Consider the following 23,239-nt stretch of genomic DNA (forward strand, 5'->3'; position numbering starts at 1 on the left):
CCTGATAGCCACTTGCTTGTGCAATGTGGTGAAGTTTAAATCCACTTAGTATTGTTTGTTTGAATCTTCCCATTGATGTTTTAGGACTGCAACTGGTCAGTCTCTAATTGGCATATGTGCATACTATGCGTATTGTCTCGATATAGCCTAAATTCACAAGCATGGTAAGTAAAGATGGAAATAATTGACATTTTTTTTATTCAGTAGATAAATCAATAAGTCGTTGATGAAACATTCATCTTGATAGGCGGAAAAATAATTGAACGATGTACGAATCTGAATAAATTAGACCAATTCAGATAATGACAGTTATAGGAAGAGCGAAAAAAGAAAATTAATGAGACCTGAAACACATAAAAAACAATAAGAACATTACTGAAGAGAGATGAAGTATGTGAGTAGTTGTAAAACGTCCAGCAGTTGACGAAAAAAACATATATACTAAGTGTCAATGACCTTAATGCTGCGTCGCGTAATCAAACAGTTCTATAAATGACTCAATCCTACGGTTCATGATTATATAAAATGGAAGTATGATTTCCACCAGTTTGCTGTTGTCCAAGACCAGGTGCTAAACGATAATCAGTTTTGATGATTTCTAATAAATACTACTCAAATTTAATCCAGTGTGGGCGTCGAATGCTGATTTTGATATATTCCTATAAAATGAAACGATCAAGTATCAGAAGGTCCATGTGAATTACATAAGATCACTATACCCTAGCAAGTTACTCAGTTTACTAATTTTGTGGTGTGTGCTACTGATGTCGGCAGATATAAGTAGTATCTATCATTAATCGGAAATGAAATATCTGGTGGCAGAAGATCAAAGGAAAGAGAATGAGAACAAGAATGATTGATGTGGGAAAGAAGGAACAATACATTCTGAGACGATTGACTGATATTTGCAAAAGGAACAGTCAAGTTTGAGATAATTGACTGACATTTTGCAAACGATGTATTTACTATATGGTTCTCAGATTTGACGATGTTCTGTAATTTTGTGTTCAAATACATTCGATTGTCCCCACTTGTGTCATTGTTCACTACAATTTCACCAAAGAAAGCATTTGAAGCAGGGTTGTCATAACTTCTTTCCCTGACCCAATTTACATTTCCTAGTTTCATAGATCCATTCAGGTTTCCTGTATCCGTGTATGTTTTGTATTCATATTTCGGCTGGAATGTTACAGTATGACCTTTAAACTAATTTCATAGCAACACGATCACAGTTTCAAATCCTTATTCATGTTGATCATCATATCGTAAAATTGTTTATATTCTCTGCATGTCTGTGCTAGTTATCTGATCCCTGCTTTTTTTCCTGTCCATTTTTCTATTTTAATATTCAACATTGTCGATTTTCACTGAGATCGAGGGTATTATTTCCTAGCCTCATTAACAATTATGATAAAAAATATAATGCTTCTTAGTGCTGATCGAATGCTATCGATCAAGTTGCAATGTGGCCACTAGTTTAGGTGGTTCGACACTGCGTGCACTATGCTGAGATAAGATGGTGGTCGGAGGTGGTCAACAGGAAACCCTGGACCCAGCCGAATAGCTCAGTGGTAACGTCTCTGACTGTGAAGCTGAAAGACACGGGATCGAATCAGTCAGGGAGCACCAGTTCCCTCAAGATTACAGGTACACCTTGCTGACGAGTGCCAAGTAGCACGAAACCCAGGTCCAGGGTTTCCTGTTGACCACCTCCAACCACCAAAATGTAATGCTTTCAGTATTTTCTCCACGCCAAATACATATTTTGTTATTTTAGCGATCTGTTTAATGAAAACGAAATTCTTGTTTAATTTCATCAGAAAACATTAAATTCTGGTTAGGGTTGTGGCGATTATCGACATTCATCAATGAGGACTGTCCGTAAATCATAAGTAGCTAGCACTATTTAATTGATTTCAATCCACTTAACATAGCTTTGCTTTAGAAAACTCATCATGGAATAATTTAGATCATATCAAGTACTTTTTTATGCCATGGTTTCATGCGCAAACCTGATATGAAGGGGAAATATTGTATCGAACGATCAGGCTCTTATTCATTGTAAAATGAACAACTCACAAAATCGCCTTCGTTCAATCGTTTATAGCATTTAATTAGGTTAAACTTGTATTAATATGTTGTAGATGAGTATTTTATTTTACTAGATAAAAAATCTATTCTTAATTAAGGCTAGCAGTCTTGTCATCAATTTCAAATCATCCGAGAACATACGTTGATAATTCAGTCTCGTGAACAGCCGACAGTCAACCACACATTATAGTTGGATATCTGTCAATTATCATTATTTTCTTGAAGTTAACATTCGAAAACCCGTTCATAAAACTAGGAAACTCTACTATATAACGGAAACCGATGAAAATCAATCATTACTTATGAACAAACAACTTGGAATTTAGAATAAGTATATTGTAAGCTCTAGTTTTCAACACAATCATTTTGGATGTATGGACTGCTTCAGAACAGTTATACTGATTTCACTAAACGCTAGAACACAATATCCTTACAGTCAATAACCAGAAAAAACGATAGTTACATATCATATAGAGTTGATTGCAATATAACCTACTTGACCTATAAGAAAAATACCGGTCAGGGAATCAACAATAACTTAGTTGAAAGGTTCTCATTTGAAAATTCATTGTGAATCGCTTAAAACTCGAATTTCATGAAGTAGGCTGAAGTGACTGACTTCAAGAGGTAATTCCTGGAGTTCTAGTGACAAGCAGTGACCAGTGGAGTTCAAACCACGTCTGTTGTGAGATATCAACTCACTGAAGACAATTGGTGAACGGTTGCTCAAAGTTCGTGGATTGATTGAAGTTAGACATTAACACCATCGGATGCCGGCTCAGTGGTCTGTCGGTCAAGTGCTTTGGCGCGAGACTGGTAGGTCCTGATTTCCAATATCGTGAGGTGAGGTCGTGGATGCGCACTGCTGAGGAGTCCCACAATAGGACGAAACAGCCGTCCAGAGCTCCCAGGTTTCCCATGGTGGTTTAGCTTCAATTGACTCATGCTTTCAACTATGAAAATACTAAATCTCCACAAAAACCCTTCTGATTAAATAAGTAACCTACACTAGTCGATATCATGTGAGTTGCATTCAGTGTTTAATCAAATTAGCAGAATTTTTCCCTATAACTAGAGAAAGGATTTCATGTTACCAACTGAAACATTTAAACTTCAATGATAATCCTGATCACTATATTGATGATGAAAATATAAAAAACAAAAAATAAATGTAAACTATGCGGTTTTCTATCGATTTAATAGAACTATTTATGACTAGTCATATGAGAATTTTGTAATAAAACTTGATTAAATGAATTTTACGAAATAAAACAACAACATATAAACTTTTATTAAATACATAGTGTATAATTAAAAAAATGAACAAAACATCACAAAAGAAACTGAACTGAACTTTACTTACTTAGTTACGCCTATTACCCCCGATGGAGCATAGGCCTCCAACCAGCATTCTCCAATCCACTCTGATTTGAATGTCCTCAATATTATCCAAGAGTAATTGGATAGATCCATCAAATGCTTTGGCGTTCTTGAAACTTCTCTTAGCAAATTGCACATTGGTGTTTCATAGAGTAATAAAATTAGGTGTAGTCGCATGTTTGGCTTGCGTATTCTAAGCATACAATAGAACTATGTAAAAACTGGTTCAGTATGTTCATTGAATATTGGTTTTATTTAGATATTTGTCTTGCCTTGGATGAACTTGTTTAAAGATCTAGCTATTTAAATTTTTGATTGGATTTGTGTCCATTGGTTTGCGAATATTTTTATCTTCCAGTAGCTCCACAGCTTTCCCGATACATTAGTCTTCATCTACAATTAATGTAAATCGTTGTTTGTATGCTGGGACTATGACAGTATATTTCGTGCTTCTGATGTTTATCACAGTTTTTTATTCCTGTATAGTTATTTAGGTGTATTCTTCCTCTTGTCGAGTAAGAAGCACTTCTATTTGGATTATCTTCCGTTGAATATCAACATTAATTTCGGATAATGACTATAATACAGCAAAAAAATTTGTATCGTAGTTCAATCCTTTTAGATGTTCTTCTGTGTTCGTCAGAGGTCATTTTGTCGTTTGTACTTTCTTCTGTTGGTGACTTTGTAATCTTGATAAGTTTTTCCTTGAGGATGTATGTCCTTTGCTCTCTTTATCGGCTCCTTGATATCTCGTTCACTGATGTCAAGATTTGTAAGTGTTCTGGTGTGAGTATTCTTTTTAGCTTTTGCTTTCGGTCGTCCATGGTGTGTTGGTATTTGTGGGTTCTGTAATGTGCATTAGTGATCAAAAGATAAACAATTAACCTTCCAGTGTGCTCAGCTATCATCAGTAATCCTTAGTAAGGTATTGGTCCTTTCGAAAGCTAAAATACACCTTCCAGACGACTACTAACTAGAACAACGTTTAGGTCTAAGAGAACCTGCCGATCAAGTCCAACAACCTAACATCAATGTGTTAATAAAAAGGTCAACTGGGGTAGCCTTGGTTGGAAGACTAATCTTTGTAAATAGAAGTAATCATTGAACTGGAATGAAATTTATGAGCTGTATTTATTAGTTTGAGCCCTATTATGATTCGTGTCCTCATACAACTCGATTCATTACTCCCGTACACCTAAATATATCAGTCTGTTTATCAGGTGTAAAACAGTTGTAATAAACTTCAAAACTGACTAATTAAACTGATAAATAACTAATAACATACTTTGACAAAATACCCATGTATAAAAACTCACTTATAAAATAAACTTCTTAAACGCAATATCTTCCGCTATTCTCATAAGTGATTGGTCACTAAAATGGAATAGTATCCGCATTATTATTATTATTTAAACACATAAATATTGGTACAAAAAGCACCAGATATATATGCGCCTCACAAATCTCATTTGATTTGTGTGAGGGCTGTGATACTGCCCAGGTGCCCAGACTGAAACAGGTGGTTTTCTTAGGGAGCCACACCCCGCGCCTTTGACCTAAAGGTCTGATCCACAAGGCAGTAGAGCATCGTAAGGAGATGCAATCCCATGGTAGCCAGTGACCAACAATTGGTTCATACGCCATTTGTTCCCTCAGGATACTGGAGCCCATGTGAACCATTTGTTTGAAATCAGGGTTTTCCAACTCCCCTAGGTGGACCCTCCATGTCCACCAACCCGGTTAAAGCGCCGGACATTGTCTTTTCGTCCTCTCAATTTCATAAACAACACTGCGGACACGAGAAGGCAGTGAGTAGGACTTCTCTGGCAGCGGTTGTATGCACGTGGCCATGTGAGAGCATTTCGAGAGGGAGAGCAGACTTTCCCCACTCTCGGCCGTACTAGGGCATTAGGGGGCACAGTTAAGTAAATAATTTCATGAAAAAAAACATTGTCCTTTATTTTCATCCTCCTATTGTTCTCTAACTTCTTGATCATTGTACAACCTCCTTTTGATGTTTGAAATCTTAGATCATTTTATGGTACAATTATGCAGTAATTTACGTTTAACATTTTCTTGTTTATTCACTTACGTAAAGTTTATTATTTCTTACAAAAATTGACAACTTCCAAGAGAAACATACTTTAAATCTCAGTAGAAAACTAACTTGTGAAAGTTGTAGTTTTTCAAAAAAAAAAACGCCTCAATGTCACTAACTTGAAATAGTTTGTCAACACATCTTGTTGATGTTTCTACTTAATTGTAGCTTCATTAGCTCAATAACAATAGTAAACGCTTACTTACAGTAATAAAACGAAAATGGAATAACATAACAACATGAACACAGTACAAAAAAACGAGCAAAGAGAAAGACTTTCAAGAAATATCAATACCTTACGTATATGTATATATATATTTCGGAGAATCAAAAGAAATTATCAGTCATGTGATGGACAATGAAGAGCATAATATTGACATTCACAATTGGAACAAAGTTATATTGTTACCGAGGTGAAATCTAACTATTAAAAATGAACTAACAATGTTATTACTGTTTTGAAAATAATAATAATAATAATAATAATAATAATAATAACCAGATATATGAAATATGTGTGATTACCTAATCCTTTTATATACATACACATATACATGTTTATATCTATCAAACACATTAATGTGTTATAACATAAACAAACATGAAGAAGAACATGATACCCAAAAATAATTTTAGTCATGTCATAGCATTAGGAAGCCTAAATATATATATGGTTATATTAAGTGTATCAAGACATGTTTAGAATGAATACGATGAAGAATTTAAGTAAATTGGAAAACGAACCTAACCAATCAAATATAGATCTTTAATACCTATTTGGTTAGTATTAGCTAATACACTTTAAGTGTTATTTCATTAAGAGAGAACTTGATTTGTATTATATAATCAATGGTTTGAAGCGAAAGGTACTGGGTTCGAGTCACACAGTGAACATCAACTCTGAGATGCAGGTACATCCAGATGACGAGTCTCAGATAGGACGAAACGTGCGTCAAACTGGATTCCATTGCTAGCCACTATCCATCTTTACTTATCATGCTTGTGAATTTAGGCTATATCGAGGCAATACGCACAGTATGCACATATGCCAATTAGAGACTGACCAGTTGAAGTCCGAAAAACATCAATGGGAAGATTCAAACAAACAATACTAAGTAAATTTCAATGGTTAATATTGTTTAAAAAATGATACATATACATCTATATATAGATATTGTTATCTTTACAGTCAGACTGAATAGCCTTTCAAAGTCTTTGAGAGATTATCTCCTTTTATACACATTAAGCAATTAAAATGGGGAAAAAACAAGAACAATTGTCTTTTTGAGGCCCAATAAGAAGAAAATAGGAGTTAAAAAAAAAAGAATTTACGGATAAATATTTTGTGGTATTCTTTGATCATGTGCTTGTGTATGTGTCTGTAATGTCTGGATGTAAATGAGGAATAGATTAGATGAAAGTGATTGAAGATTTCTTTTAATGAACATTCATATGATAACAAGCAAGATTTAGACATAAGGGAAGAAAAACAAAATGCATAAATTTGCATGCACGCACACATACACAAACACAAAGGAGATACATGTTTTTTCCCGGATAATAATAAGCCAATCTAGGTAAACGGCACTGAAATTCAATATGCTTATGAAGAAAGCAGCTGTACAGTAAAAGAAAAAAAACCTAATCAACAACAATAACAGTATCAGAAGCATGGAAATCTATATTGAAAGAGATATGAAGGCTTTAAGTGATATATATATTTATACTGGATAACAATTAGTCAATCGGATCTCCAATCCCTATTGTTTTGTTTGACTGTGGGATTGATTGAGGTCGAGTAGTACGACGAGCTGAAGTACGACGTGGCAGAGTTATAGTTGTCTCCTGAAGAGGAAAAAAAATAATAAACTTTAAGAAACAATTAGATCATGGAAAAACAAGTTCACATATGCAAATGTTAACCGCATTATCATCATTGGTGTTTCGCAAAAATATGCGTAAGCAGTGTAATAAGTGATTAACTTCTTACAGATGAATAGTCTGGAGCTCTAACAAAAAAAACAACCACGCAGAATAAAAGAGACCTGACATTCACATTCATATCATAAAAGTCAGTATAATACGGTCAACTTGCGGAAAGTAGCCGATAACAACGAGAAACTTATGAACTATGATACTAAAACTAAAATTTAACAAAAGATTGGATTTCTATGAAAACTGATAATAAAAAACTGGGCTAGTAACTGTATAGCAACAATTACTTCCTCGTCAACCTAGTATGAAAGACACTTTGGACTGTGGCAACTACTTAAGTATATACAAACTATGACAAGGTTCAAATGTGTATCACATTAAATTTAGACAACATGATGGAATTTCTACATACATCAATATCAACTTAGTAAGTTTTCAGTAACTACAAATTTAATACAAAAAAAACTGCACAAAAGTAGATTGGATACTCTGAAAATAATAGTATATATTATACAATTCATACAAGTAAAGTTAATAGGTTCTAAGAACTTGTGAGATTACAAGTTAACTGAAAATAAAACCTTAGCTACACAAATATATCATTTGAATGTTAATTCCAAGTTTCACATATATATAAATAGTTTCGTAAAATAAAAAGAAATCACCAATAAATCTGTTAAACACAATATGCACAGTATGCACATATGCCAATTAGAGACTGACCAGTTGCAGTCCTAAAACATCAATGGGAAGATTCAAACAAGCAATACTAAGTGAATTCAAACTTCACCACATTACACAAGCAAGTAGCTATCAGAACTCAGTAACTGAGTGGATAATGCGATGACGTTTCAAGCGAAAGGTATTGGGTTCGAGTCTCAGGGTGAATTTTTGCCCCCAAATGCCCTGGTACGACCGAGAGTGGGGAGAGTCCGCTCTCCCTCTCCAAATGCTCTCACATGGCCACGCGAATATATAGCCTCTGCCAGTGAAGTCCTACTCACTGCCTTCTCGTGGCCACAGTGTGGTTCACGAAATTGAGAGGACGAAAAGACAATGTCCGGCGCTTTAACTGGGTTGGTGGACATGGAGGGTCCACCTAGGGGAGTTGGAAAACCCTGATTTCAAACAAATGGTTCACATGGGCTCCAGTATCCTGAGGGAACAAATGGCGTATGAACCAATTGTTGGTCACTGGCTACCATGGGATTGCATCTCCTTACGATGCTCCACTGCCTTGTGGATCAGACCTTTAGGTCAAAGGCGCGGGGTGTGGCTCCCTAAGAAAACCACCTGTTTCAGTCTGGGCACCTGGGCAGTATCACAGCCCTCACACAAATCAAATGAGATTTGTGAGGCGCATATATATCTGGTGCTTTTTGTACCAATATTTATGTGTTTAAATAAATAAATGAACATCAACTCTGAGATGCAAGTACATCTAGCTGACGGGTACCAAATAGGACGAAACGAGCGTCAAAATGGATTCCACTGTTATCCACTATCCATCTTTGCTTACAATGCTTGTGAATTAAGGCAATATCGAGACAATACACATAGTCCTAACACATCGATGAGAAGATTCAAACAAACAATAATAAAGTGAATTTACAAGTTACAGTCAACAACAAAAAAAAGAAAGAAACAAATGACCTGTTACCCCTAAGTGTCAATAACATTTATATCGTTATAATTGATTGATATTGCTACAAAAATTGTGATTGTCAATGAAACAATAAGTAGATACCTACAGAGAAAATAATTCCTTAGAAATATTTATCGATTTATTATAAAGTCAAACTATTTCGACATACTATATTAATCGATTAATAAGAATAAGAAATTTTAAGTGAACGCACACAGGCATGTGCGCACATTAAAAAAAAAGAAAAAACCTTTAATAAAAGTGCAACAGTTCAATTTATTATAGATTCTTAGTTGAAATTAAATGTTAATGATTAGAACCTATCTATCTAACCAATTCATCATCGTCATCATCAGCATATAGATGTCTTCATGATATCGCCTAAATCAAATTTGGTATACTCATCAACAATTGTATTAGCGATTCATGTACTGATTCAGTCAGTCAGTCAGTCAGTCACAACGTAGAACTTTGTACGTACATACATCAGTTCGAATTGCCATACCACATTAGCACAAAGATGCAGTTGTCGATTCAAATCCCATAGTCGTAGAAGTAGTAAAAGTATAAGCAGTAATCGGGAAGATTAGAGTTTGAAGATGTTATTCAGGGAGTATAATATAGTGAAATAAATTTGGAAAGAGGAAAAAGATAGGGACATGAAGAATTCAGAAGATTATAATTTAGCAGAACACAAAGAGTGAAAGCACCTTCGCCATTGCAAACGATTTTGAGCCATGTCATTCAAGGTTTCTAACCATCGATCGCGATCATCTCGCGATCCCAACCAGGTAGTAGTCTACACCTACCAACATGGCTCAGTCCAGTTGTCAGTGACTTCATGGATTTATGCCACGTTTTGATCTGGCCGCCCCTAGCTTTCTTCCAACCTACTCCTACACCATAAAGCATTGCACTGATTCAAGGCACCAGTATATATAAATAGTGTTAAGGTACAGGCACTCGCCTTTCGATAATAAGTTTGTAGTTTTGAAATATCAATGACTTACCTATTTTAGTATAGGCTGCCCAACAGCAACAATAGTCTTTCATATAATCAAAACTAATCTATGCTTACTGAAAGGAAACTGATACGTTTATTTTGACAAGGCTATTCGTAATTCAGCCACAATAAATAATGAACAAGTGATAAATTTATAGAATTTAAAATAAGGTATTTGGAATGCTATGATTTTTTAGTCTTAAAAAGATAGTTCCATTGAGTGATTTATTAGGATTGAAAGAAATATAAATAGTATACTAACTCAGTTCCAGTTTTTGTATAACTGAAGCTATAGCATTCTCATTAATGTACTCCTCAGTTCGTAGATGCATAATGTGGTTGCAACATAACATAACTTATCAACTCCTATTTAACTAAGAATTATATGAACACTATACGAACGTAGAGACAAAGTGTAGTTAGAAAACTTGTAACGGCCTCATTGAAAAATGATTGTAATTTATTTTTAGAGGGTGAACTTGACTTATTTGTTTCTTCCACAGTAGAAAACACAAGAAATGAATCGATACGTTTCAGTCAGTCAGTCAGTTACAACGTAGGACTATGCTCAATCCTTCTATATTGAGATAAGAAAACTGTCGGAAATGAACGACTTGACTAGATGAAAAGGCAATGCAACTTTCAAATTATATGTACACAACATTCAAATTAAGGAGTTACAGTTTAAAATACTTCACTAATATATCTCCGTAACTTTAATTAGTGTAATAACAAACCACTAATTCTCAAAAGGATAAAGTTAGAAATGAAGTTTGAAGCAGATCATGTGGTAAAAAGGTCATACTTACTACAGACCAACAATAGTAGTGTTTCTTGATATCAGGGCTGCCTCCGATTCCTTGGACAGGACTTTTCTCTGGGATTGTCTATTGAAGAAGGGTGTGCCTGATAAGTTTACTAACATCTTAAAAGCCCTATGTACAAACACCTTAGGCAGAGTGAGGACAGATCAGTGAAGAGGTTCCCGAAAATAATAATCTAATAAATCTTGAGTACAAACTTCACGATTACAATAAAAGCAAAATAGTTATGAGTTTTCTGGTGATGAACAACTATTTTACGCGATAGCAGTGGCGGTGGCTTACTAGTCAAAGTGCTCGTTCATCAATCTCCAGGTTACAGATCCGAATACCGTTTTACTAACTTCAGTTTCGACAGGCCGATAGTATTAACAAAGTTCACTAGAAGTGCAGCTCACACTCAAGTACACAGATGTGCAATGGGTAAATAATTTGCATCACCATACATGCATATGCAGTATATCTAATTCAAATACATAATTCATGTATGTGTTGACAAGAAACTAAAACTTTCCTATCAGAGCATGCATTGGGATTTGAAAACTCGAACCTCATTCACATTAATTTTGTGGCAAAATCATGCAGTCATTCATAGATTGTATAAGATGACAGATCATACCTACATCTGTGAGCAAAATTATTTCCTAGGTGGCTTTGGTGGAAGAGATACTTCTGTAACAGGTGCATTAGGGCATGATCCGATACGAGCACGAGATATAATCGGGGAGTTGAATGCCGAATTTGGTATAAACAATGATGCATGACGATCTGATTGATTTCGACCAATTAATTTTATATAGTTCTATTTTCCAAAACAAGGATTTCAGAATATTTATTGAACTAATTAAAATTCATATACTCTAAATAGTGAACAGCAATAATAACAAATTGCTTTAACTGTCCAATAAAATGAAAGGATTGGATTACCTTACTAATTCAGTGGACATTAAGACACAAATGCAAATGAAACAGGGATTTTTTGTTTACAGCTCGTAGACTAAATTTAAAAATGTAGTACATGAAATCGAATAGTCAATCGCTGGTTGACTTTATCTTCAAGTTAGAATGAAAGATATCTACAAAAAGTCAATTACAAATGCGATCCCTTTACCTTACGATTTGGATACATGAAAATGTTAGATGAATAGGACTAACCATGTCGGTACCAACTGTAAAGAATATGAAATAATTAAAAAATAATAACTTTAACATCTTTCCGTTGGAAATATTATTTGTGTAATCACATAGGACGCCTGTAGCTCCTCCGGGGGCTACTGCTGGTCCCAAGCCCGGGTAAAGGGGGAGGGTTGGGCATGGGGTTAGCGACCCCATCCCGAAGGAAACTAACTCGCTAAAAAAATGCTAACCAGAGAAAATTATTCAAATTATAGGACGGAATAGACCAAGTGCAAATGTATTAATGATAACAAACTACAGTGCATAAAGAAAAATAAAATAAATAAAGCAATACACTCACTTATCCGTCTGTTTAGTATAAATCAGTTATTGTTTTTTTAAAAGAAAAAGGCGAATCAACACCTATAGCATTTATATATATCACAAATAACACTAGAAATAAGGAAGCAATACTATGCGAATATACATCCTTACTATGCAACCAACAAATTACAGAGTGGGAATATTGTTTTGTTATGCTTATGACTATTTCATTTTGGGCAATCGAATAGTAGAATCATTACCCCTTATAATTAAATTCTGGCTCGAAGCCAATTACACTAACATGTACCTGGTAAATGAGTTGATTATATAAGTTCTGAGGCTTTATTTATTAATCTATTGTGATTCTTTTATTCTTACCTCGTTTAATACAAAACCACATTTCATAGCTATCTAAATGATTTTTAGATAAAAAGTTGAATTTTGACATTGTATGGGATTATTAGAAACAATAAGTCGTTAAGCTCACATGTACGTTTAAAAATGAAACAGGTAAAAGTATCTATTTCTATACAACGACTAGTTAAAATATTATTATCAAACAATGGCTGGGACACGTGTCACGTATGCCCAACCACCGACTGTCCCAACGTGCAATGTTTTATGGTGTAGGAGTAGGTTGGAAGAAAGCTAGGGGCGACCACATCAAAACGTGGTACAAATCCATGAAGTCACTGACAAGTGGACTGAGTCATGTTGGTAAGTGTAGACTACCTGGTTGGGATTCATAGCTATCTAAATGATTTTTTTTTTAAAAAAGTTGAATTTTGACGTTGTATGGGATTATTAGAAACAATAAGTCGTTAAGCTCACATATACGTTTAAAATTGAAAAAGGGTAGAAGTATCTATTTCTATACAACGACGAGTTAAAATATGATTATCAAACAGAAAGTTACCATAGAAATAAACATTAGATTTTACTTAACAACGAGCAGAGAACATTTTTAAAAAAATAGTGCAGATACACTAATTACTAATTACACAAATTACAAATATCTAACCTTAGAGACGAATAAAGGTATTTGACCTGTTGCATATGAATGTACGCGCTATCAATGTAGTAAATTATTAATATATGTATAACATTTAGAAAAATACAATAATCTTTCAAAAAAGAATGAATCCCCACAACGAATGATTCAGAAGACAATGAGAACACGAACGATTATTTTTTTAACTAATAAACACACAAGAATGATTTTCCAGATAGAGCCGATCGTAGTTATTGAGAAGAAAACTGTATTGCATCATTGTTGGATATAATGACATCGCCGTTGAGAGATATCGTATGACATGAGTCAACCTAGTTTTATCTGGCGATTGTTTATAATCACAATCGATGTTTTTTATCAGAATGAAACGTGACAAAAGAAAGGAGAATGTTTCCTAATGTAAACTGGTAGCTTAATTAAATTCCCCTGGACTAACCTTAACATAACTTTTCCATTTAGAAACCACACACAAATGCAAATTAATATGTGTGTGAGGGAAACTATGGGAAAGCACAGATCTTTTTGACATCTGAATATATATAACCCCCTAAGAGATCTGAATGTCCCGGTTTGAACCCTGGTGGAGGATTAAAGTGAATTAGCCGAACCACTGCTACAGCTCAACGGTGTTGCTTATTATAATGTTCAATTAACTAAGATTAAATGATAAGCTCTCAGAAAAGATAACTAAGTAATTAAGTAGAGTAATTTGACTGTTTAACTAGTCCCAAATAATCCTTGGTTTTTAATATTCGTTTGACTACAGCCATTATGAAGAATTGACATTCAGTCTTCATAGTTAGGATGGACACAGAAGGATGTGCTAAAATTCAACAACCAACATGTAAAACATTAGTTGAGATGGTGTATAGTGAAATGCTAATTTCGCATAATGTTTTATACTTAGCAACTTCAAGACACATATTTTATATTCCAGTTAGCGGTACTAATCCAAAGCCCCCAAATGTCGAGAGTGGGGAAAGTTCGCTCTCCCTCTCGAAATGCTCTCACATGGCCACGCGTATATAGCCTCTACCAGGGAAGTCCTTCTCACTGCCTTCTTGTGGCGGGGGTTTTCTTTACAAAATTCAGAGGACGAAAAGCAAATGTCCGGCGCTTTAACCGGGTTAGTGGACACGGAAAGTCTATCTAGAGGAGTTGGAAAACCCTGATTCCAAACCAATGGTGCGCATAGGCTCCAGTATCCTGAAGGAACAAGTGGCGTATGAATCAATCGTTGGTCACCGGCTACCATGGTACTGCATCTCCTTACGTTGCTCTACTTCTTTATGAATCAAACCTTTACGTCGAAGGCTCTGGCTGTGACCCCCTAAGAAAACCACCTGTTTTGGTTTGGGAACCCGGACAGTAGCTCAGTCCTCACACAAATCGATTGATTTATGTGGCGCATATGTATTAAGTGCCACCTTGTACCAATGTTTATGTGTTAAAATAATAGTAACGATGACATTTATTGAATAATAATAGTAATAAAGTGAGAATAATTATCAACATTATTCAATAATCAGAATTGTTATAAAAAATAACAAAATAATAATGAGTAAATTAATGACAACTATCAATTAAAAGTTACTTGAGTACATGAGTTATAAAATGTTAATGAAAAGAATTTAAAAAGTAAATACTGTGTTCACAATGATATAACATAAATTAAGGAATCAAGGATGTTTGTATCTATCATACAGAACAAAAATCGACTGAAAAGGTAAGTAGGTATTATATGAACAAGGTTAGACATTCAAAATGTCGAGCTGCATCAACAATCTATGTAGTCAGGCAATATTATAAATCTTGAAAAAGAACATGGATCTTTAGTTGTTCAGTGTGTTACATTGAGCTACAGACTTTTAGACTCAGTTCGTCAAAACAACATAGAACTTGGTACATATGTGTATAAATTTACATTACCACACTATATCAACACAGAGAAGTAAAATTATTAAAGTTTTAAGTTGTTTTCACATTATCCTTGTCTCTTATTAGCCCCCATTTCTAGTCTAGTTGACCTTTTATTTTTATACACAAACGTCCTTAACAAGTATATGTCTGATCAGATTGTTCGAAATGTATTGCGCTAATATCTCATCACATAGTTCTGATAATCTTCGTCTTCTTATTACTAAACTATCGAAATTTATCAAAGGGCTATGTGCTTTAAAATGATCAAGATTAATTTATTTCAATCTACATAATATTATATTCAGATGAAGTTTTTTTTATTATGGACATATTACCGAATTCACATGAATAGTGTTTAACTAGATTTGGCATCAATATAAACAGCTACTTATGCTTATTCTAGTGACTAGGAGAATGTTATCAATAAAAGTTTAATGAACGAAATCTTCGATTGTTATAAAAGGAAAAAAATTACTGATAGATAGATGATAAACAATGATATGAAATGTGGCTGGGTGATGACTATTCGTAAGACAGAATTATTGATGTAAATCTCCGAATTTAAGTCGGTCAGTCGCAACGTAGAAATTGACACGTATGAACGTCGGTTCAATTAGATATACCTCATTAACACAGAGATGAAATTGTCAAGCTAAATTTCGGAATATTAGAGGTATTAACGGTATCAGTGGTGACTGAAAATATTAGGCATCGAAGATATGACTTAGGAAAATATAAATTAGTGAAATAAAAATACGGGAAATGTAATCAGAAAATAAAGATCACACAATTTGAGGGAAGACAAAGAATGGATGCACCTGCTCTATTGCAAAAGATTTTGACTCATAAGCAAAGATAGATGGTGGCTAGCAGTGGAACACAGGACGCGCGTTTCGTCCTATTTGGAACTCGTCGGCTGGGTGTACCTGCGTTCCAGAGTTCATGTTCACTCCTGTACTAGAACCCAGTACCGTTCGCTTCAAAAGCCATCGCGTTATCCACTCAGCTACTGAGCCCTGATAGCCACTTGCTTGTGTAATGGGGTGAAGTTTAAATTCACTTGGTATTGTTTACTTGTATTTCCTCATTGATGTTTAGGACTGTAATTAATCAGTCTCTTACTGGCATATGTGCATCCTGTGCGTATTGTCTTAATTCACAAGCATTATCAGGAATCAGTGGTTAAGTGGATAACGCGATGACATTTGAAGAGAATGGTACTGGGTTCGAGTACAGGAGTGGACATCAACTCTGAGATGCAGGTACATCCAGCTGCATCATCTCGACTCATTGAGGAAGATATTTGGAGAAATGCACCACCATCCCATCTGTGCTTATAATGCTTGTGAATTAAGGCAATATCGAGGCAATAAGCACAGTATGCACATATGCCAATAAGAGACTGATCAATTGCAGTCCTAAACATCAATGGGAAGATTCAAGTAAACAATACCAAGTGGATTTTGACTCATGTTCAAAGTCTCTAACCATTGGTTACGATAATCACGCAGACCCCGACCAAGTAGCCCAAACCGATGAACATGGTTCAGTCCAGTAGTCGATGACTTCATGGACTGATGACATGTCTTGGTCTCGCCGCCCTTAGCTTTCTTCCAGCCTGCCCCTACACCAGACAACACCGCCCATTAAGGTACACGGTGGACGGGGATACGTAACAGATGCCCTAACAACCTCAGTTGATGAAGATTTACTACCTCATAAATCGATTAGCCATACTTACCAAATACCGTATTTCTAACAATCAGCCTCATACCTCTAACAGCACTCGAAATCCTCGAATGATTTGAAATCAAAGACAAGAATACTAATCGAAAGAGTAGGTTTATTATCTAATATAATGACAGGCTTATATGCGAAATATTAAAATAAACTATTAAGCTACAATTCCACAATAATGTATATAACTGTCTAGTGAAATGACCAAGTAATCATCTTACAATATAAAGATTAGTAAAATATATGAAGAATATCGATTACATTTCCTGTACTTTTACCTGAGCAACATTTGAACGTCTAGTTGAAACGTGGCGGGTAGATGAAATCGATTGAAGATCTTCAGAAGAATGCTCTGTATCTTCAGGTACGTTACTCAAACCTAAAAATAAACGATTTATTAATTTAGGATTTGTAACACTGGTTTGTAATCTGAAGTTAAGTAAAGTTATGGGGTATCACGAACAAATTAAAAAGAAAATTAACTGGCGAAATAAATGACCTTTAAGTGTAAACCTAGGATGTGTTTCCTATTGGGGTTGAGAATTATTGATCAGTGAGAAATTTAAAAACAACTAAGTATTATTTATGGTCGTTTTCATTTGGATTTGCGTATGACTTCATGAAAAGAAAATTACTTTTGCAAGCAAACACTTTCTATAGAGTGATTCTTTTTTAGTGATCCTGGCATAAATATGTATTAGTCAAAGGTATCACAATTCACATCAATAAAGCGGAAATCGATAGAGTAGGAAAGAGTAGTGAAATACCATCACCAGTAGTGGTAAAGTAACAAGAGAACTATGGATCACATAGAACAAATGTACGTTAAACAGACATTAAACACACTCGTGAAAAGTTTAAATACCTCTTCAGCAACAATGCCACATAACTGTGATGAGTGAAAATAAATTATAAACCTTTTTGTGAACTGTATATTTACAAGCGCTTAGACGCTATGTAGTAATGTTGTCTACAATCTGAAACTAGCACTAGTGATTCCATCTCCGTCCGTAATTTCTATTATAATAGAAAGGATAATATGAGTTTGACATTATGCTTGGGTCAAGATACATGCTACAAAATCGGTTTAACTGTATGCACCAAATATTGGTAATTACCAACCCGTAGTTAGGAATGAACTTTCTTGACAGCCATCTAATTACGTTGTCTAGATGAAAATCTTGACATGATGTGTATTTATGAGTATTCAAAATAGTGAGCGTCTGTATTCAAACTACAGAGTGTGAAATATCCGAACGAGGTTTTGGTGATAGGAGTTTTGGTAGCCTAAACAGATACACATTTAAACCAAATCTTTTTTTATGACTGACTGAATGACATCCTCAAACGTATCTCATTCAACCCTTGACAAGGTGAATTAGACAGTGTTTCAATATGTATAGTAACATCGGACAAAATCCATACGTAAACCATACTTTTAAGTTGTTCAAGAAGCCTTAAAATGAACGTATTCATATGGTCACTTGTCCCGATGGATTATTACGAGATTTGTAGTGAACAGTAATCGATTAAAATACAAAAGATTATTGACATCTTTGTTGTCACAATGTAAAGCGATCTACTTATTTAATACTATGATTCCCTTGCAGACACGCAATCAAACTGTTTTGAGCTACAAAGCAGATATTCGACTAAAAGGGACCATAGATTCCTACTTTCATTTCAAAGAAAAGAAAATAATCACATGTTACTAAGAAGGCAGACTTTAGTTAGGTACCGGCATTTAGCTAACTTAGGGTATATGAAACTCAGTGTTAAATGTATACCAGGAAACTGTTAGATAAATCCAACATTGGAATTATAAACGCATGATTAAGATTAAAGCAAGTTAGTCACCAAAATAAATAACTCAGGTAGATACACGGTTCAAGATAATAAGACACGAAAAAAAGGTTGACTATATTAGATAATTTGACCACGTTTCGAATACCTAGAATACCCAGAAATAAAATATGAGAGTTAGGTGTTCTATTGATATATCATGAGTCAAAGTGAAAAAACTCATAAAATTATTAGGTAGCAATATTCACAGTATATGAATAAAACAAAAACATTGCACACCACACCTTTAGAACCTGGTCTCCAATGTCGCCCTAGTGACCCTGTTGATCCCATTTGAAGCCAGTTAAGTGCAAATGGATCATCCTCTTGAGTTGTTCTTTCTAAAAATTTAGACCATGTGATTAAAACATGATAGTTAGATTATACAAATGACTACAACGAAAAAAGTTAGTAATGTTGAACCAAAAAGATAACTGGATTAAGTGATAACCGATGCTAGGATTATAAGCAAGATATAGAAAGATTGATAAAACACCCATGTTCGTGTGTAACTAAAATATGCGTTGAAATGAGAAATCAGATATAGGAATAGAAAAAGTACGTCAATACCAACCTCGTAAAGTGTTAACGAAGTCGGGTTCATCGTAATCGAATACATCAGTGGTCCTTAGCTTTTGTCGTCTCATTATAGGTCCACGATTAAGTTCGAACATGCTTGAGCTTCGTTTACCAAGACGATCAGCTAAAAAGTCTTGTCCCTAGAGAAGAGAAGTAGAATAAAAAATGTTCCGCATAAAACGTCAATTTCGAAATTTCCATAAACTCTAGCAGTAACAATAGTATTTATACTTTCAATCTATAACAGAACAGCATATAACGCATTCAAAAATGTGGGTAGAGTTATAATCAATAAAAAGGCAGGAATAAAGTGAATGTCAACCCAGGTCAACATAGGAACAGTTATGGTAAAATAAAACTTAAGGAGTTAGTCTTATCAAAAAACAATCATCATAGAAACATGAGTAATGTGGTACAGCATTTAGCTTCATTATTTAAACCTTTAGTTCATGCATAGAAAGTAACTTCCAGTGTAACAGTGTCATTTCGAATTTCTATAATCTTAAAGGTCAACAATGTACTTAGTGCTTGAAAGAATACATCTAGTATAATAGACAAAACTTAGTTTCCAAAATGAGACAGGAAACATAAATTCGTATGTTTTTGAAGACTTAGGTTTGCATTCTTAGAAGTTTTGGCATTTTGTATATCTTTAGTACTAACACTCATCTAAGTAATCAGTCAGTCAGATGCAACGTAGGACCAGGCACATATGTGCATCGGTCCAAGTTGCCACAACTTATTAGCACAACAAGATGAACACCAAATTCATAAAAGCAGTTACTTAAATGGTTCTAAGGGAAAATAAAGTGAATGCATCTCATCGATTGTGAAAGATTTTAAGCCGTGTCACTCAGAGCCTCTAACCATTGGTTGCGATAAACGTCCGGACAGCAATTAAGTAATCTACACCTATTAACATGGCTCAGTTCAATACCGAACATTACCTGTCGTGGTAGGCAGTAAGTTATACGTAACACATGTCAACCACAGCTGGTAAGGCTTCAGTACCCCATCAAACGATTCCCCATATTTACCTAGTACTCTGTGCTTAACAACGGCACTTCTTACTCAATGGTTCCGAAATAAAAGAGCGAAAACCCGAAGATACCAATGATGGATTACTAGTAACCTACAAATATGCTCTATTCTATATGGTCATGTTTCACACCTCTAAAATAGGACAGAGCGAATTGTTGCGCAGTAGACTCGTTCTTTGGTTGGCAGACAGGTATACCGCCTACACAACAAGTGACGCAAGTTAGCAAAAGACAATCGAGCCTTCCAAATCAGTCCCGAGATTTCATCGGACACTAGTCTATCGGGGCGGAGGAAACTCCAAAGATAAGTAGGGCCGTCAACTGTGAAGTCACTGACTGCTTATTTGAGTTATTTAGTGGTTCATACTACTAGATTGATTTGCATAGGATAATTTGTTTAGTGGTTGAAGACATGCTTAACACCCATTTCAGCTACATAAGCGCATTTTGAGCAAACTACTTATATCCCAATATTATTGTTTTATGTTGTTTTGCCTCCTCCTTCCACCTTACATTATTGGCACATAATCACCTTTTTATTTGTCCACTCATATCCCCTGTACTGATAAAGACCATGAAAGCTTAGGACTATACAAATACCTGTCTAAACTGCACAACTCTCAGAATAACAATATAAAAATTCCGTCGGTGAGACTATGATTTATGGAGTACCTTTGAGCGGCGCTAATATGAACTCTGAAGAAATTCAACTCCTTATTAAAATCAAAAAAAAAACATTACAAGTTAGTGAGAAATGAGAATCTGAATTTACAATTAGAAGTTAAGGTTAGAAATTAGAGTAAGGGTTTTCATTGCCACATGATATCATCAAGGTTGCTGTAATATTGTTTAACCATATGGATAGACCGATTTCCAGTAAAATCCAGGACACCATCATAGATGTTATTGGTCCATCCATAAATAGTAGTCTCGTCATTTGGTCAGTTTACTTGATGTTCATAAGCGAGGTTCAGACTAATATGACTGAATTCCATCGAGAGTGGTCTATTTAACTTACTAAGGGACAAATATAACCTATTTGTGGGGCGATTTGTAATAATGGTTTCTTTACATTATATTACAATAGGAGTTTGACAGTATAAGGTCGCAGCGGTTTTATCGCAGACGAACCTTTCATTACCACTGAAAAATTGATTGTCAACATATAATACTAACTCGAATACACTATATAGGGCTCGGTACATGAAAACCCACATACATATCGATTCGTAGTAAAAAATTATGAAAAAAATATAAAACAGCCCAGAAACAGACCAACATTGCACCGGAAAGAACTGCCTTCGCAGCGTAATTTAGTCCTTTCGCACCAAACTCCACGACTTTGGAATATCCTTTTTCTTTTGCCCTGTTTATGGCCTCGTCAATTTCCTGAAAATATGAGTACATCTTGGAGAACATACGGTTTCTCTCCTAGTAAGCTCTGGGTGGATTACTTTTCGGTATATAAAACTATACCCAGAAGTGGCTGGGGTGACAAGCCATATGACAAATAGAGTCTTCGCCTCGTAGTAAAAAGGAAGCCTAGAAATAATCAATATTTAGAATAAATATACCACTGAAGTAGAATATCCGTCACCAGCTCCACAGTTATATACAGGCTGAACACTACCCAGTACATGCCAAGTGTCACCTATAACGTTCCGGAAAATTTGAAAAAAGTTACGATATTCATACCACTTCCTGATAATCTTTCCTCTTAATGGCTTTATAAGTTCTGTAAGAAGGGTGCATAACTCCAAAAACAGTTCTATGTATGAAACAGTAGCATGAAAAGCTTACATAATCAGCCTGGCGAAAAACGCTGGCAACATCAGTTAATCCGCTTGAACATAAATTCCAGGAAGATCCGCCTCTTACCCTAAACTAAACGACCTTTTGTGTGGCGCAAAAGTCGTTAATCGCGGCGTAACGTAGAAGTTTAAATCCCGATGGGTTCTCAGTCCAAACATCGTTCACATAAAAAAATGGATTATTAAGTTATTCGCCTAAACCATGTCCAGAAACAACGAACCACGGGAAAAATTTAGATTGAGTTGAAATACATGCTTATTCGATAGAAATTTATGGTGAGTTTGAACTACAAATTTCCTGCAATTTTAGATCTCGTTTAGAATGTTCGTCAGGCAATGTCACGTACTTGGCTTCAATTAGTTTTGGACTTATACAAATTCAGTCTACAACGCTGTGTTGATCTAAGAATTTAATCAACAGTACCTGATATATAATGCAGATTCGAACTGCTGTCCACGTCAAATTTCCATTGCTTTGGGGCGGGAGTAACCCAGGCGAGTTTCATAATTGCATTAGATTATTTCGGACTATGTTTATGATGCCTAATGACACTTCGTAGTTGCTTTCACGCAGAGTAGTCATATATTCTGTCGCTGTCGTCAAGTTCTGGTCAAAATTATGTTCATTTATGACTCGTTGATCGTCAAACTGTAGATTCTTATGTTCTTTTAGATATTTTTCGGTTCACTTATCCAGTAGACATGCAGCACTCACCGTTTATCACCTTTTGGTGACTTCATCATGTCACCTTCGCTCACAATCTGTAACAGCAATCATCGGCTTTGGAAATACTGACTACGAATTGATCAATAGCTCCATACAACGAAATCACTTCTCTTCACAGTTATACATCTGTACTTAGAGTTAGTCTGTTAAATACAGAT

The 23,239-nt window shown here is 35.1% G+C and overlaps 1 protein-coding gene across 1 annotated transcript; it reads right to left on the minus strand.

The window, feature by feature from the left end:
• Window positions 1-6,679: 6,679 nt before the first annotated feature.
• Window positions 6,680-22,464, minus strand: Smp_027040 (hypothetical protein). Its single transcript, XM_018799705.1, has 9 exons — window positions 22,344-22,464; window positions 22,239-22,311; window positions 22,118-22,194; window positions 21,965-22,085; window positions 21,819-21,932; window positions 19,499-19,643; window positions 19,170-19,265; window positions 17,361-17,461; window positions 6,680-7,414 (listed from the first exon to the last, which is right to left on the minus strand). The coding sequence occupies exons 1-9, from the start codon at window positions 22,373-22,375 to the stop codon at window positions 7,307-7,309; spliced, it is 867 nt and encodes a 288-aa protein (XP_018651468.1). The 5' UTR covers window positions 22,376-22,464; the 3' UTR covers window positions 6,680-7,306.
• Window positions 22,465-23,239: the final 775 nt, after the last annotated feature.

The sequence above is a fragment of the Schistosoma mansoni genome, chromosome 3 (assembly GCF_000237925.1).
Source record: "Schistosoma mansoni strain Puerto Rico chromosome 3, complete genome".
Taxonomy (NCBI): Eukaryota; Metazoa; Platyhelminthes; class Trematoda; order Strigeidida; family Schistosomatidae; genus Schistosoma; species Schistosoma mansoni.

Coding starts and splice junctions, on each gene's coding strand:
- Smp_027040 (XM_018799705.1), bottom strand. CDS start 22,375: ATGTTGCCAGCGTTTTTCGCCAGGCTGATTAT. Junction 19,266..19,498: donor CTTCGTTAACACTTTACGAG/GTTGGTATTGAC, acceptor CTAAATTTTTAG/AAAGAACAACTCAAGAGGAT. Junction 17,462..19,169: donor TTGGAGACCAGGTTCTAAAG/GTGTGGTGTGCA, acceptor GTTTATTTTTAG/GTTTGAGTAACGTACCTGAA.